This window comes from Manihot esculenta, chromosome 17 (assembly GCF_001659605.2).
Source record: "Manihot esculenta cultivar AM560-2 chromosome 17, M.esculenta_v8, whole genome shotgun sequence".
Lineage (NCBI taxonomy): Eukaryota > Viridiplantae > Streptophyta > Magnoliopsida > Malpighiales > Euphorbiaceae > Manihot > Manihot esculenta.
Window position 1 is genome coordinate 33,938,726 of NC_035177.2, and position 17,429 is coordinate 33,956,154.

Genomic DNA, 17,429 nt, shown 5'->3' on the forward strand with positions numbered 1-17,429 from the left:
GTTAAATTTTTTTTTTTTTCTAACGTTACACTACTTTATTTAATAGTTTACTAATATATTTCCATTTATTGAAATATAAAATTTATTAATTTAAAATAATAATATAATCAACTTAATTGTATTCCTTCCTTCCAACTTATAATTTTATTTATTTTTTTACACATATTAAAAAATAATTTTTTAATTATATTTATTTTAAAATATTAAATTTTATTTAATATTAAGAAATATTCTTAATTTTTATTTAAAAAAATAATTAATAAGAAGTTGTATTAAAAATGAAATAAAATAAAATGAAAATAGAATTGTAATTATCACTTTATATATTAATTATAAGGTAAAAAAATAATAATAATTTTAAGATAATTAAAAAAGAAATAGATAAAAATTGTGTGAGGATATTAAGATTAATTTTTATTTTAATAAAATTTTTAGAATCAATATTTTTATTTATTTTCGTATAAAAGTAAGTATGCTCGCCTCCATTACAAATTTAAGAAACTTTGCCTTTTTCTCTCTCTATATATACGGCGGTCTATACGTTTGCGTCCTGACACTCGCAAGAATCGCAGACCCTTTGGGAGCAAACAGGAGTCCAAAAAATCAAAGCACTAGAAGAACTGTGACCCCTCTTGCTCTCTCTCTCTCTCTCTCTCTCACTCTCACAGAGGACTGCAGCTGATAGCTGGCTAGCCATTTTTAGTTTAAATGGTCAAGAAGAAGAGCAACCATTTTGGGTCCATAAGATCAATTTTCATGCATGCAGACCGCGTAGATTGGTTGTTAATGGTTCTTGGGTTCATTGGATCTGTTGGTGATGGCTTCTCCACCCCGCTTGTGTTGTTTGTTACAAGCAGATTGATGAATAATATCGGCGGTTCATCATCTTTTCAGAGTGATTTCTCTCACAACGTTATTAAGGTTAATCGATCGATATTCCCCTTTCTCATCGTCTGTTTGTTTCATTTAAAGCTAATAAAACTACTGTGACAATTGCTTTGGCAGAATGCACTGACGCTGTGCTGCGTGGCTTGTGGGCAATGGGTTGTTTGTTTCCTAGGTGGGTTCAAATTTAATACTTTGTTAATTGATTTTAATTAAGATTCTTGTTGGCTTGTTTTCATGGATTAAGGAGAGACTAATTATGGGTTTCAATAATTTATTTGGATATCAGAGGGATACTGTTGGACAAGGACAGGAGAGAGACAAGCTACCAGAATGAGAGCAAGGTATTTGAAAGCAGTGCTGAGACAAGATGTAGGTTATTTTGATTTGCATGTAACAAGTACAGCAGAGGTCATCACAAGTGTCTCTAATGATAGCTTCATAATTCAAGATGTTCTAAGTGAAAAGGTTATTTATTTCTGCCTTTCTGGTGTTTTAATTGATAATTTTTCAACTAATGAGGAAAATTTTTCACTAATTAATTTTTTTATCATATGTCAAATCAGGTGCCAAACTTTTTGATGAACGCTTCTATGTTCATGGGTTGCTATCTTGTTGGGTTCTTAGTGCTTTGGCGGCTAGCAATCGTGGGATTTCCTTTCATTGTCATGTTGGTAATTCCTGGTCTAATGTATGGGAGGACTTTGATGGGTTTGGCAAGAAAGATCAAAGAAGAATACAACAAAGCAGGTGCAATTGCAGAGCAGGCAATATCTTCCATCAGGACTGTCTATGCGTTTGTTGGAGAGTCCAAAACCATAGCTGCATACTCTGAAGCTCTTGACTTTTCAGTGAAATTGGGGCTCAAGCAGGGCCTGGCTAAGGGCTTAGCCATTGGCAGTAATGGTATTGTCTTTGCTATTTGGTCTTTTATGTGCTATTATGGAAGCAGAATGGTCATGTATCATAATGCTCGTGGAGGGACTGTTTTCGTTGTTGGTGCCTCAATTGCTATGGGTGGATTGTAAGTTTCTTCGCTCTTTTCCTATAATCTTTGAATAGCTTGCTTAATTTCTTGTTTCCCATTATATTACAGTAAAGTAATATAAATTAGAGAGAAATTGCTGTAGGTTGCTTCTGTTTTTCTGAGTGCTAGTTAATGCGTTAAGCGACATACGGACAAATATTTAAAGTAATGGCGGACTCTTATTATTTATATTTCTTGTTTATGTTCTTGTATTATTTTTTATGAGACGGACACTGAAATCATTGGACAGAATGAACATGTGATAATAGTCATTCTCAATGAGTTTAAATATTAAATAATATACTTTTTCTATTTCTAATTTCGTATTTCTTGATTTGTTGAAACATCAGAGCCCTTGGTGCTGGTTTATCCAACGTTAAGTACTTCTCAGAAGCATGTACAGCAGGAGAACGGATCATGGAGGTGATAGAAAGAGTTCCCAAAATAGATGTAGAGAACATGGAAGGTGAAACTTTGGAAAATGTAAGAGGTGAAGTAGATTTCAAGCATGTAGAATTTGCATATCCATCAAGACCAGAAAGCATAATCTTCAAAGATTTTAGCCTAAAATTTCCAGCAGGGAGGACTGTGGCATTGGTGGGGGGTAGTGGGTCGGGGAAATCAACAGTAATAGCACTGTTGCAAAGATTTTATGACCCACTTGGTGGGGAAATACTTCTTGATGGGGTGGCCATTGACAAGTTGCAACTCAAGTGGCTAAGGTCACAGATGGGTTTGGTGAGCCAAGAGCCAGCGCTATTTGCAACCAGCATTAAGGAGAACATACTTTTTGGCAAAGAAGATGCCACAATGGAAGAGGTGGTTGAAGCTGCCAAAGCTTCTAATGCTCACAATTTCATATGTCAGTTGCCTCAGGGGTATAACACCCAGGTTAGTTTCTGCTTGTCGTTTAGCTAGCCACCACAGCCACAAGCACTACATTTGAAACATTGGAGTTGCAGCATTTTTATGCTTTTTAGACATATTACGTAATTGACCTCACTGATTCTCTTATAAAAGGACAACCCTGCTTGTCCTATTATTTCTGTCTTCTATATACCTGGTGATTATTTATTTTTCTTGTCTGAGAATATAATTTTGCCTATTTTTTTATATTTCACTTGATTTTTTGGTAAAATATTATTCCAAACTGTGGGCTAGTTAGGAACATGGACCCCCACATAATTAAATTACCCCATGCCTTTCTGCAAAGATGCTATTGCTTTCCCAAGTCCTAAAAATGGGCACCCATGTGTGTTTCCATCATTTGGTAGTAGATTGTATCAGTCCAGTGCCCATCACAATCACCGCTATTTTTTTTTCCTTTAATTAATACACCTTCTGTTGGAAATCTTGCCAAAAGAAGGTAAGGCAAGGGTTACCTTTCAAAGTGGAAGGCTTTGGGTCACCGCCACCCAAGACTCCACAAAAATAAATTGGAGCAAGATAAGGTTCCTTGTTCCCTACCCCACTCAGAGAAAAAGTTTCTTTAATTTCTTTTATTATATATCTATTTTTTAAAGATAAATTGTAACTTCAAAATTTTCACCCCTTGCATTTAATTTTTCACTTTATCAAGTTGAATGATAACTATTTATTAAAAATGATAGGCAAGTTGTTGGGCACACTCTTTTTTTTCTTCTCCTTTTATCTTGATGAATAAACTGCACAAACATGCAAATTTTAATCATTCAACTAACTTTTGGAACTTACAAACTGTACAGCAACATGATAAGAAACCACTTTGTTCTCAAGCAGATATTGTAAACTAGTCCTCATTCTTATGCTCTTGTCAAGATTTAGTTAGTAACCAGTGAACCTACTGATATATGATTAACAGGTTGGCGAGAGAGGAGTTCAAATGTCAGGAGGTCAAAAACAACGAATTGCTATTGCAAGAGCAATAATCAAAGCACCAAGAATCCTCCTCCTTGACGAGGCAACAAGCGCATTAGACTCAGAATCTGAACGCATTGTCCAACAGGCACTGGACAAAGCAGCCGTTGGACGCACCACCATCATCATAGCTCACCGTCTCTCGACTATCCGAAATGTGGATTTAATAACTGTGGTCCAAAATGGCCAGGTGATGGAAATGGGTTCTCATGATGAATTAATGGAAATTAAAGATGGACATTACACAACCTTAGTCCGTCTTCAACAAACAGAAAAAGGAAAAACCAATGAGGATGATCAGTACCATATACCATCTTCATCTTTGATATCAAAAATAGACATGAATAATACAAGCAGTCACAGGTTATCAATGGTGAGTAGGTCAAGCTCGGCCAATTCAATGACTCCAAGTCGATCGTCAGTGGCTGCAGAAAATACACTATTAGAGGAGCAAAAATTTCTGGTACCCTCATTTCAAAAACTGCTAGCTTTGAATTTGCCAGAATGGAAACAAGCAAGCTTCGGGTGTTTGGGTGCAATCTTATTTGGAGGTGTTCAACCCTTATATGCATTTGCAATGGGGTCAATGCTATCTGTATATTTTTACACAGATCATAACGAGATTAAGAAGCAAATAAGAGTTTACTCATTATGCTTTCTGGGGCTCGCAGTATTCTCATTGATCATCAACATTGTTCAGCATTATAATTTTGCATGTATGGGCGAGTACTTGACTAAGAGGATAAGAGAGAGAATGCTTACAAAGATACTCACTTTTGAAGTTGGGTGGTTTGATCAAGATGAGAACTCAAGTGGGGCAATTTGCTCTAGACTGGCCAAAGATGCCAATGTGGTACGTATATTTTATTTAATTATATTTGCTATCTTATTCTTATTTACTTTAGAAATTTATATAAACAATTGATTAGCTAAGCTAGCTTTATATAATTAGTTTAATTATGCAATCTTGTACTCTTTATCTTCATATGTAGAATACAAATTTTCGTGAGTTTCAAGCCAAAGCCAACTTAACAACAGGAATAACATTCCTTCAGAAAAAAAAAATAAATAAATAAAAGGAGGAACATGCTATTAAGTTATGGCTGAGTGATTGATTGGCATATAGTTATGAAGTATATAAGTAATTGACATATTTAGTTCGAAGATAGAAGGAGAAAAGAATAAATTTAAATATGTTTAATATTATTGTTGGATCTATTGTTTAAAAAAAGCACATTCTTAAATTCATTGTTAGTTAGAAGGTATTAGAACTTAGTTGTAACTTGTAAGTTAAATTTAATATGTTTTACTTATAAAAGCTCTAAAATAATTAAACAACTTTTTTCAATAATATTTTTCATATGTATATATATATAGCCTCAAACTCTAACTGGGATTTATGTTGTCGTTTAAGTAAACTTATTGAGCTTCAGTTATTTGGTATGATTTTGACAAGCCCCTTTGATTCCACTTAGAACCTCACATGTAGGCAAGGCCAATAAGGAAAAAGTAGAGATCACACTATGCCTCCTTTGGACCATAATTGAATTGTTGAAAGCTACTTTATACCTTCAATTCACAGGAATGGTTAACACCATAATTCCTCTATCATCGTTGTAAGAGTAAACCTAGCTGCCTTTTTTTTTTTCGCTTCACAGTGGATATATGGCAACTAATAAATCATTTGATGAGAGAGATTCCTTCCTTAGTCATGACAATTTTATAATATCAATTACAAATACTATTATTTTACTTGCAAGATAAATCTGACTTGTGGGCAGTTCTCAGTCACTCTATAATCTCTATCTAAACAAATTTTTATGATGTTTTTCTCTATAGGGATAACCTAGTTGTTAGTAGTTAATAGAATTTTTCTTTTTGAATTATTGAAGGAATCGTATATGGTTGTGTACCCTTATGGCCTATGTATCTGTTTTTGTTCATGGGCAGGTAAGAAGTCTAGTGGGTGACAGAATGGCTCTTGTTGTACAAACAGTCTCAGCTGTAACCATAGCCTGCACAATGGGCCTTGTAATTGCTTGGAGGCTTGCTGTTGTGATGATAGCAGTCCAACCAATCATTATTGTCTGTTTTTATACCAGGCGTGTACTACTCAAAAGCATGTCTCAGAAGGCCATTAAAGCCCAAGATGAAAGCAGCAAGCTTGCAGCAGAGGCCGCGTCCAACCTCCGAACCATCACTGCCTTCTCCTCCCAAGATCGAATCCTTAGAATGCTCGAAAAAGCCCAAGAAGGCCCACTAAGAGAAAGCATTAGACAATCATTGTTTGCAGGTGTTGGGCTTGGCTCCTCTCAAAGCCTAATGACATGCACTTGGGCCCTTGATTTTTGGTATGGTGGAAAGCTCATTTCTAAAGGGTACATCTCAGCAAGAGATCTATTTGAGACTTTCATGGTCTTGGTAAGCACAGGCCGCGTCATAGCCGATGCTGGAAGCATGACTACTGATTTAGCCAAGGGGTCGGCTGCTATTGGGTCTGTCTTTGCTGTGTTGGATCGATATACAAAAATTGAGCCCGAATACCCCGAGGGGTTCAAGCCCGAAACGATAATGGGCCACGTAGAGCTAAGAGATGTGGATTTTGCATACCCAGCTAGGCCTGATGTGATAATCTTTAAAGGCTTCTCAATCAAAATCGAAGCAGGGAAATCAACAGCATTGGTGGGACAAAGTGGATCAGGAAAATCAACCATCATAGGGCTAATTGAAAGATTTTACGATCCAATAAGGGGCACAGTGAAAATAGATGGTCGAGATATCAAGTCATATCACTTGAGGTCATTAAGAAAGTACATTGCTCTAGTAAGCCAAGAACCCACATTATTTGCTGGTACCATAAGGGAAAACATTGTATATGGTACATCAGATAAAAACGATGAATCGGAGATCATCGAGGCCGCCAAGGCAGCCAATGCTCATGATTTTATTACAGGATTGAAAGATGGCTACGACACGTGGTGTGGGGGCAGGGGAGTACAACTATCAGGTGGGCAGAAGCAGCGAATTGCCATAGCCCGCGCAATACTGAAAAATCCTGCAGTGTTGCTGCTGGATGAGGCGACCAGCGCCCTTGATAGCCAGTCAGAGAAGGTGGTGCAAGATGCACTGGAGCGAGTGATGGTTGGAAGAACAAGTGTGGTTGTGGCTCATAGGCTGAGCACCATCCAGAATTGTGATCTTATTGCTGTTTTAGATAAAGGTCAGGTGGTAGAGCAGGGGACACACTCATCCTTATTGGCAAAGGGACCAGCAGGAGCTTACTTCTCATTGGTAAGCCTCCAGAGGAACTCACATAACAGCAGCACTACTACTAGCTATGCATTTAATTGAGCGGATGATTTTTTTTTTTTTATAAATATAATTTTACCTTGGTTTTTGTTGCCATCAAAATGGTTTAAAACTGTGAACCATCTCCTTGAAAGAGGATGGCAATTCTTCATATATTGTGTGATAATGTAGGATATTTAAACTCTGATAATTATGATAAGTTTATATGTTAATTGTATACGATAAATGATGAGAATGCTTTTTTTTTGGCCAAATACAAAAGGATTCATTAGATGGAAAAAGTCCAAGGTCAAAAACACTATACTTACAGGTTCTAGGCGAACACATATCATCCAGAGTCGGAGCCTTAGACTTGATGCACCGACTTGACTCCAAAGGACCAAACCACTGAATTTACAAGTTGCTGTGTTCCTAGTTCCAAAAGAAAAGCGACCATCATAAGTGGGGACTGTAAGGTGGTGGAATTTCTCCTGGTGCAATCAGCCAGACGCGGCTGTTTTTTTTTTTATTAAATTTCTAATTTTACGCATTTTAAAGACATTAAGTCTAATTGACTAAAAGGCCATTTTTTTTTATGTATATTTATATTTTAATTTAATTTTTTTAATTTTTTTAATTTTAATTTAATTGATTCAATCTTTATATTTTCGGTAATTTTAATTTATTTATAAATTTTTAAATTTAATCATTTAAACGACATATCACACGTATATTATTATTATTTTTTTAATTAATAAAAAATATTATTATTATTTGTTTAATTAATAAAAAACTTTAATGTTTATATTATTTTATATTTTAATTTAAACGTTTGAATTTTAAATAAATTGATCAATATTTATGTTTGTATATAATTTTAATAAATTTTTAAAATTAAAATTAAAAATAAAATAAATAATTTAATTATTAAATATACCGTTTCCATATTCAACCATAATAAATTTTATTTTACAGTAATAATAATAAATATTTTATAATTAACATACAACATATATATAAAATAATTAAAAATAATATATTTATTATAAATTTTATACAAAATAAAATCTATATATTGATAAAATCATTAACCACATATTTAATATTTAAATTACTATTTAAAAATAATATATTTATTATAAATTTTATACAAAATAAAATCTATTTATTATTAAAACCGTTACCCGCATATTTAACATTTAAATTATTATTATTTTTAAAATTTAAAATTAAATATATCATTTAACTATAATTGAAAATTAATTTATATTTAAAAAATAATAAAATATTACATTTGACTATTATATTTTAATTTTTAAAAATTAATTAAAATTATATTCAAATGCAAATATTAAACTAATTAGTTTAAATTTAATGTCAGTTAAATTATTAAATTGTCATATAGAAATTAAATTTAAAAGTTTATAAATTGACTAAAATTACAAAAAAAACCCTTATTGAAAGATTTAGAGCAGTTTCAAGATAAATGTTTTTCACATAGCTACCCATAACAAACGGAATTATTCTTCTTGGACTAGAAATTGGCAATACTTTCTATATAATGTTTATAGTATTCGGATCTTAGAAATATTAGATAATAGATTATCTCTAATATTTAATTAGCTTACCGCTATTAAAATAATTAATTTTATTAAAAACGATGTTAGCAAGTGATGATTAAATCAAAGGATAAGATACAGAAGTCCCAATCATAAAATTATGAATGAAAAACATTGCTTAACTTTCAAAAAAAAAAAAACTATTACTTAAATTCTTTCTGCAGAAAAATTACCCAATTTTGCCTAACTAAAATGGCGTACAGTTTGACATGGAACATCAGCGGTTAAGGGTTTGGAATTGATTGGATTTCAAATTCCAAACCTTTTAATTCTAAAAATAACTTCAATATTAATGGGCTAAAGTCTATTGATTAATTTTAATTTATTTTAATCTAATTTAAATTTAATTTTTAAAATTTTTTTAAATAATTTATGTCATAAAAACTTGAATTTAGTCACCATTTGAGTTTTAAAAATAATTTTAATATTTTAATTATATAGCAAGATTTTTTTTAATATTTTTTCTCATAATAAAATATATTATATTAATACAAAGTAATTAAATAACTATTAATTAGTGATGACCGCTGGGTTTTTCCCTTCCGGTCAAGGGCCAAGCCCGCGGTAAGGGCTCACCATTCGAAAGCCCACACATCCCCTGATCGGACAGGTCAGGCCCATTCGATCCTCGATACCAGGCCCCCTCTGAATTTCTCAACCAGGTCGGCCCAGCCTTCACTGCTCCTCGGGCCGACCCCCTTTGGGCCCAGCTTTGTTCCTGTCTTCCGGCCCAGCCCAAAACCAGGAGGAAGATTCATCCACCTGCCTTGTGGGCCCATCTACACACGCACAGGGAGAATCAAAGGCCGTTACGCATGGAGCAGAGATCTGATTCCCTCGTACGTTCGTATCAACGCAGCAGGGACAGGTGGACCAATGATATACGTTCTATTTGCACGTCACTAGCGGACAAAATGAAACATATAAAAGGAGAAATACTCTCCTCTATGTCTAAGCATTGTAAATCCTATTTTCTGAATCTCAGATCATCAATTGGCGCCGTCTGTGGGAAACGAAGGAGATCTTTTCATCACCGGAGTTCCACTCTTAACAAAACCCACTGAGATCCACGATGGCTAATCACAATGAAAGCAACCTTAACATCCCAAATGACCTAAGCCAAGAGAGGCAGCAGTTCTCCTTTTCTAGCCCTACAACACTAAACAACCAAACACCCATTCCTCTCAATCCCTCGCCAAGCTTGGCAGGGAATGCTCCCACCGCTACCTTATCCAACCAGGACCTTCAAACCATGGCCCTCCAACTACAGAACACCGCCCACTGGTTGAGGTAGATAATGCAACAAAGGGGCCTCAGCACCCCGATGAGTACACTCCCAATGGTAGAAGAACCCCAAACCAATGAGCCCCAACCTGCCCCTGACTGCCTTCAAACCAGCAGCCGCGGTACCGGGGAAAGGGGGAGAAGAGCCGGGGAAGAGGAAGAACCGGAGGCCCGAGTCCATGGAAGGAGGGTGAGGGAGATGATAGAGAATGATGAGGCTGACAACTATTCCGCCGGGACAACTAGGTGGACGAGAAGTGAAGCAGAGGAGGAGGAATACCGCCTGGAGAAGAAACCCAGGCCGGAAAATGAGAATGTGGACCAAAAACTGCAGAAGTTGAGAGAGCAGCTCTTGGCCGAGCTGGGAAAGAAGGATCAGAGCCAAACCTCCTCGCCCATGTAACAGCCCGAAAACCGGTACCCTTCTGTAACGGCTCCAAACTGTTCGGCACTAGGATCCAGATCGGCTTAAGGCCGCCGGGACCCGTAGTAAGCCTAACATCTCTTCTATACATCTGGTCTAATCCCCTACATGATCAACGGTTTATAAAACTTTTACCTTTAAATACCCCAGGGTAACCCCGAGGGACTGTGACTAAAAACTTTTCTTTCATTTTTTCCAAGTTTAACCCATGCATGCTCTTACTTATTAAGCTTGGCCATCAAAACCTCTGTAATACATTTCATACATCATAAAAACATTGCTTCCAAAACTCATGATCATGTACAACTTCTAGGATTAGCCAACCATAGACAAAACATAACTCTATACATTAGGCATAGCACATCTCTAAACCATATTTCATATACTCTTCATAGCTTTACTTTATCTCTTTACATTCATACATCTCATGTCCATACATTCTCATGTCCACAACTATACTATACATGCATACAAACATAACATATCCTCACTTACATTAACCTTACATAACCATCTATTCCATTACATCTCAAACATAACTCTTCATTACTTTAGTCTCTACCATCTTTAACTTCTCATAGCTCCTTCCTATCATCCATCACTATAACTGGCCCTGCAAAATTGGGAATAGGGGAGAGGGATGAGCTTCTAAAGCCCAATGAGCGGAAACCATGAAAACAGTTCATAAAAACATATGCTCTCATGCTATGCATCACATCACAACAATACACATCAAGGAAGAAGTTGTCACCTATAGCCCTCCACATATTTGACTCATGTATCACTTCACTTTTCTCCTGAAAACGTTTTGTCAGGGCGATTAGGCCTCCTAACTAATTCCTGAAAACATTTTGTCAGGGCGATTAGGCCTCCTGACTGGCTTCTAAAAACGTTTTGTCAGGGCGATCAGGCCTCCTGACTATACTGACTCAATAACAGGGGCGGTTAGGCCTCCCTGTTCATACTCATCATACTTGACTCTTTACTTCTTTTCATGTCATGTCATAACATACCATTTTGAGGGCTACAGGATCACTCAACATTCATCCACATACTCAACAAATTATGCAATGCAACACCTTCGTGAATTCTAATGCAAGCAACCTAGTATCTCATGGCATTCATGATGCGTGTCTCATGCTCATATCATTATAATCTTTAAACAACATTTTACAAAGATGCATAGTTAGTTCCACTCACCTGAAGCCTCTGCTCTACTACTTGGGCCAACTTTGTACTGTAGCTAAACACCTCTTCTCTGCTCAAATCCTACACAAAAGGACTCTTATGAGGTGTTAAACATCTCTAGCATAACTCTAAAACACCTTCCCAAAACCCCTCTAAAGCCTCATAAACATGCATGAAAATTCATGCAAAGGAAGGCAAAACAGAGCACCTTCGGCGACACGTTCGGCGGCCGAAAGTCTCCTCCAGAGACGAAACTCACATCCTTTCGGCGGCCGAACCTCTACTTTCGGCGGCCGAAAGTCCTATTACTATCCCTTCGGGTGAACCTTCGGCATCCGAAAGTCTCGTCCAGAGACGAAACTCAACCTTCGGCGGCACCTTCGGCGGCCGAATCTGAGTTCTTCCAGAACCCAGTTCATGCACAAACACACTCCCTTAACCCTTCCTAACTCACTTCACTTGCATATAACCTCATAAAACCAGGCATAAACCTCTAGACATACTGAAAACACTCTTAAACTCGAACAACATCAACATATAAACATATAGTGCATAAAGGGTCCATAAAACCCTCCCATGCACAACCATGCAAATCTAAACCCTTCACCCCATAAAACTCCTAAAACTATCCATAAAACATGCTTAAAACACTATAAAACATAGAGATCAACCCTTACCTCTTGAGTTGGTGTGACCTCAACTTCAAAACGTGGAGAAAACACTTCCAAAAGCTTCAAACTCCTCAACTAGCTCTTTTTACTCAAAACCTTCAAAATCAATTACTACAACTTTGAAAGATCTTGGAAAAACTAGGAAATCATGCCAAGGAGGACATGAGCTCACCTTGGGTGGGAAGAGGGAGAGAACTCTCCTCTTGAACCGACCTAAGGGGCTTTTATAGAGGGCTTGGTCAACTACGTTCGGCGGCCAAACATGCAGGCGAAACCATGCAACGTTCGGCGGCCAAACTTTTCTTTCGGAAGCTGAACCTCAAGCACTTTCGGCGGCCGAATGTCACCTTCGGCGGCCGAAACTGCATTCTGTCTCCTTAGCCTTTTTCTTCAGAAACTCAAAACCTTCATACGTCAAAACCATCAAAACACTTAAAACATGTAAAAAGCCTTTTGAAAACCTTACTGGCCACTCCGACATCCGAAATTCCACCGGACGGTGAGAATTCCGACGCCTGAACAAGCCGGGTATTACATTCTACCCCCCTTAAAAAAAACATTTGTCCTCAAATGTTAAAACAACATATAACATATAGGTAAAGCAATCATGCAAAACGTAAAACTTCAAACTTGTTCTTGCACTTCATGGCATTCTGCTGCGCTACTCTGATCTTTCTTTTCCTTCTCCTTCTTTGCTTTTACCTTTTTCCTTTCTGCCTTTTCTGCTCTTACTCCTTTCTGTTCTCCTCTTTCTTCCTACTCTTACTTACTTATTCTTTTCTTCTTTTCTTTTTCTTTTTTTTTTCTTTGCCTTTACTCTTTTCTTCTACCTTTTTTTCTACTCTTTCTTTCTTTCTCTGCTTTTACTTCTTACTTTCTGCCTTCTTTTCTACTCGTTCTTCTCTTGTCTGTTATACTTCTCTCATGCATTTCTGTTTTATTCCTCTTTTCTCTTCTTTCTTCTCTATTCTTACTCTTTCTTCGTACTTATCTAAGCTCTGCTCTAACCTTTTACTTACCTGATCCTGAATCTCTGATCTATTCTGCTTTTCCCACACATCACCGGACCGCTCCAAGGTGAGGTCCTAAGTCAGATAAACCGTCGTCTACTAGCTGCTGCACTGCACTACTCAGACATCCCTCTTATATTTCTTACATCTCTAACTATTCTTACTGTTTATGATACTAGGTCTAGTTCTCAAACCTGCCTGCTAACCCTTCGACTTGAACAAAAACCTTCTAACATCCATCAGCGTATCCAAGAGTGAACATACCTGTCCTAGCTTGATCCAAAGCTGGAACTGCTGGCTGAGCTGCTCCTCCTGAAACTGTCCGTGGTGACCGTGCTCTGTTAAGCTTCGTAGGACACTCACGTGCGAAGTGCCCCTCTTGTCTACACCGGTAGCAAGCGGTTGTCCCTGCTAGACACACTCCTCCGTGTGACCTTCCACATCTCTTACATCTTATAGGGCCTGAACCTGAGACATCCAGACTAGCCTTCAGCCTCTGCCAAAACTTAGCCCTCTTCACCCTTCTCAGGCCTCTGATCTTCTTCTTTCCTCTTGTGGCGGCTGTGCTCAGAGTGGAGGGATCAACTTCTCCTGTACTTGAGTTTTTGGACTCCTTGGTCCGAACATCATCTTCTGACTTTCTCATACTTTCTTCATCCATACTTACTTGCAAACCTACATCCCTTCTCCGCACCATTCCTTCCCTGTCAACCTCCATAGACCTTTCTGGGTCTCTTGCTGTTTTCTCTCTACTTGCCCTTGCCTCTGGCAACTCAGGGAAAGAAGTATCCATATCGTCCCATTCGGATGGATCTGACTCTACAGATCGATTACCACCTTGCATCTCAGCTCTTTCTGAAACACACAGGCACACATGCAATCATTACATCACATAACCTTTCCTATAACATATGTATTATGAATGCATCTGTTACCATTAATCCTCAACCTAGCATACATGCCATGACCAACTGTGCCAAAAGCCATTTCTGGTCTCTCAACTCATCTCATATCATAACATAGCATATTGAGGAATCAGGGATCCGTTACCATTCATAATACATCTAAAATGCACATGCATCAAACATGGCATTGCACATCAACATGCAAGACAGGACTCTTCATCCTATCTTAGTGGACATGATCTTACTCTTAATCTTTCTTATTGTGCTTGCCTTACTAAAACAACCTCTTTCCGATGTGAGAGACCTTGCTCAACACACCGTACGTATGAGGCCCTCTGCTCTGATACCAACTGTAACAGCCCGAAAACCGGTACCCTTCTATAACGGCTCCAAACTGTTCGGCACTAGGATCCAGATCGGCTTAAGGCCGCCGGGACCCGTAGTAAGCCTAACATCTCTTCTATACATCTGGTCTAATCCCCTACATGATCAACGGTTTATACAACTTTTACCTTTAAATACCCCAGGGTAACCCTGAGGGACTGTGACTAAAAACTTTTCTTTCATTTTTTCCAAGCTTAACCCATGCATGCTCTTACTTATTAAGCTTGGCCATCAAAACCTCTGTAATACATTTCATACATCATAAAAACATTGCTTCCAAAACTCATGATCATGTACAACTTCTAGGATTAGCCAACCATAGACAAAACATAACTCTATACATTAGGCATAGCACATCTCTAAACCATATTTCATATACTCTTCATAGCTTTACTTTATCTCTTTACATTCATACATCTCATGTCCATACATTCTCATGTCCACAACTATACTATACATGCATACAAACATAACATATCCTCACTTACATTAACCTTACATAACCATCTATTCCATTACATCTCAAACATAACTCTTCATTACTTTAGTCTCTACCATCTTTAACTTCTCATAGCTCCTTCCTATCATCCATCACTATAACTGGCCCTGCAAAATTGGGAATAGGGGAGAGGGATGAGCTTCTAAAGCCCAATGAGCGGAAACCATGAAAACAGTTCATAAAAACATATGCTCTCATGCTATGTATCACATCACAACAATACACATCAAGGAAGAAGTTGTCACCTATAGCCCTCCACATATTTGACTCATGTATCACTTCACTTTTCTCCTGAAAACGTTTTGTCAGGGCGATTAGGCCTCCTGACTAATTCCTGAAAACATTTTGTCAGGGCGATTAGGCCTCCTGACTGGCTTCTAAAAACGTTTTGTCAGGGCGATCAGGCCTCCTGACTATACTGACTCAATAACAGGGGCGGTTAGGCCTCCCTGTTCATACTCATCATACTTGACTCTTTACTTCTTTTCATGTCATGTCATAACATACCATTTTGAGGGCTACAGGATCACTCAACATTCATCCACATACTCAACAAATTATGCAATGCAACACCTTCGTGAATTCTAATGCAAGCAACCTAGTATCTCATGGCATTCATGATGCGTGTCTCATGCTCATATCATTATAATCTTTAAACAACATTTTACAAAGATGCATAGTTAGTAGTTCCACTCACCTGAAGCCTCTGCTCTACTACTTGGGCCAACTTTGTACTGTAGCTAAACACCTCTTCTCTGCTCAAATCCTACACAAAAGGACTCTTATGAGGTGTTAAACATCTCTAGCATAACTCTAAAACACCTTCCCAAAACCCCTCTAAAGCCTCATAAACATGCATGAAAATTCATGCAAAGGAAGGCAAAACAGAGCACCTTCGGCGACACGTTCGGCGGCCGAAAGTCTCCTCCAGAGACGAAACTCACATCCTTTCGGCGGCCGAACCTCTACTTTCGGCGGCCGAAAGTCCTATTACTATCCCTTCGGGTGCACCTTCGGCATCCGAAAGTCTCGTCCAGAGACGAAACTCAACCTTCGGCGGCACCTTCGGCGGCCGAACCTGAGTTCTTCCAGAACCCAGTTCATGCACAAACACACTTCCTTAACCCTTCCTAACTCACTTCACTTGCATATAACCTCATAAAACCAGGCATAAACCTCTAGACATACTGAAAACACTCTTAAACTCGAACAACATCAACATATAAACATATAGTGCATAAAGGGTCCATAAAACCCTCCCATGCACAACCATGCAAATCTAAACCCTTCACCCCATAAAACTCCTAAAACTATCCATAAAACATGCTTAAAACACTATAAAACATAGAGATCAACCCTTACCTCTTGAGTTGGTGTGACCTCAACTTCAAAACGTGGAGAAAACACTTCCAAAAGCTTCAAACTCCTCAACTAGCTCTTTTTACTCAAAACCTTCAAAATCAATTACTACAACTTTGAAAGATCTTGGAAAAACTAGGAAATCATGCCAAGGAGGACATGAGCTCACCTTGGGTGGGAAGAGGGAGAGAACTCTCCTCTTGAACCGACCTAAGGGGCTTTTATAGAGGGCTTGGTCAACTACGTTCGGCGGCCAAACATGCAGGCGAAACCATGCAACGTTCGGCGGCCAAACTTTTCTTTCGGAAGCTGAACCTCAAGCACTTTCGGCGGCCAAAACTGCATTTTGTCTCCTTAGCCTTTTTCTTCAGAAACTCAAAACCTTCGTACGTCAAAACCATCAAAACACTTAAAACATGTAAAAAGCCTTTTGAAAACCTTACTGGCCACTCCGACATCCGAAATTCCACCGGACGGTGAGAATTCCGACGCCTGAACAAGCCGGGTATTACAGCCCACTTCTTCACCTTTCTCGAAGTGGGTGTAGCAGGAGACTGTCCCTAAGAAGTTTATGATGCCATCAATGGCGGCTTATGACGGAGCTGGTAACCCGAGGGAGCATGTCATGAACCACAAGACCTTTATGGAGCTGCAAACTTTATCGGATGCCTTGATGTGCAAGGTATTCCCAACGACGCTCTCGGGGCCAGTGCGGGCGTGGTTCAACAGCCTTGAGACCGAAAGCATTGGAAGTTTTGGAGATCTGGCCACCCGCTTCATCAGCCGGTTCATTGCCAGGGTGCCAGCAGATAGGAAGACGAGCTATCTAGAAACAGTAAGGCAGAGAAAGGATGAGTCGCTTAGGGAGTATGTCGCTCGTTTCAATACGGAGGCCCTGCAGATTCCCGAGCTCGATGAAGGAAGGGCGGTGGAGGCCATGCAAAAGGGAACGACCTCTGCCGAGTTCTTTGGTTCATTAAGCAGGAAGCC

The 17,429-nt window shown here is 38.2% G+C and overlaps 2 protein-coding genes across 2 annotated transcripts; one reads left to right on the forward strand and one right to left on the reverse strand.

Annotated features, from left to right (window-relative positions):
• Positions 1-541: 541 nt before the first annotated feature.
• On the forward strand, positions 542-7,579 carry LOC110604688 (ABC transporter B family member 15). The gene is made up of 7 exons (XM_021742956.2): positions 542-921; positions 1,006-1,060; positions 1,175-1,353; positions 1,452-1,909; positions 2,263-2,803; positions 3,753-4,661; positions 5,759-7,579. Exons 1-7 carry the CDS (start codon positions 709-711, stop codon positions 7,157-7,159), a joined length of 3,756 nt encoding a protein of 1,251 aa, XP_021598648.1. The 5' UTR covers positions 542-708; the 3' UTR covers positions 7,160-7,579.
• Positions 7,580-13,521: 5,942 nt separating this feature from the next.
• LOC122722258 lies at positions 13,522-14,279 on the reverse strand. The gene is made up of 2 exons (XM_043952461.1): positions 14,228-14,279; positions 13,522-14,147 (listed from the first exon to the last, which is right to left on the reverse strand). Exons 1-2 carry the CDS (start codon positions 14,277-14,279, stop codon positions 13,522-13,524), a joined length of 678 nt encoding a protein of 225 aa, XP_043808396.1.
• Between the last annotated feature and the right edge of the window lie 3,150 nt (positions 14,280-17,429).

What these genes read in the sequence shown, in the direction of transcription:
- LOC110604688 (XM_021742956.2), top strand. Translation starts at nt 709, where the DNA reads ATGGTCAAGAAGAAGAGCAACCATTTTGGGTCCATAAGATCAATTTTC. An exon ending in ATGGGTTGTTTGTTTCCTAG is followed by an intron (nt 1,061 to 1,174) that starts GTGGGTTCAAAT and finishes TTTGGATATCAG; the next exon opens with AGGGATACTGTTGGACAAGG. An exon ending in TCAATTGCTATGGGTGGATT is followed by an intron (nt 1,910 to 2,262) that starts GTAAGTTTCTTC and finishes TTGAAACATCAG; the next exon opens with AGCCCTTGGTGCTGGTTTAT.
- LOC122722258 (XM_043952461.1), bottom strand. Translation starts at nt 14,279, where the DNA reads ATGGCTTTTGGCACAGTTGGTCATGGCATGTATGCTAGGTTGAGGATT. An exon ending in TGCTAGGTTGAGGATTAATG is followed by an intron (nt 14,148 to 14,227) that starts GTAACAGATGCA and finishes TGTGTGTTTCAG; the next exon opens with AAAGAGCTGAGATGCAAGGT.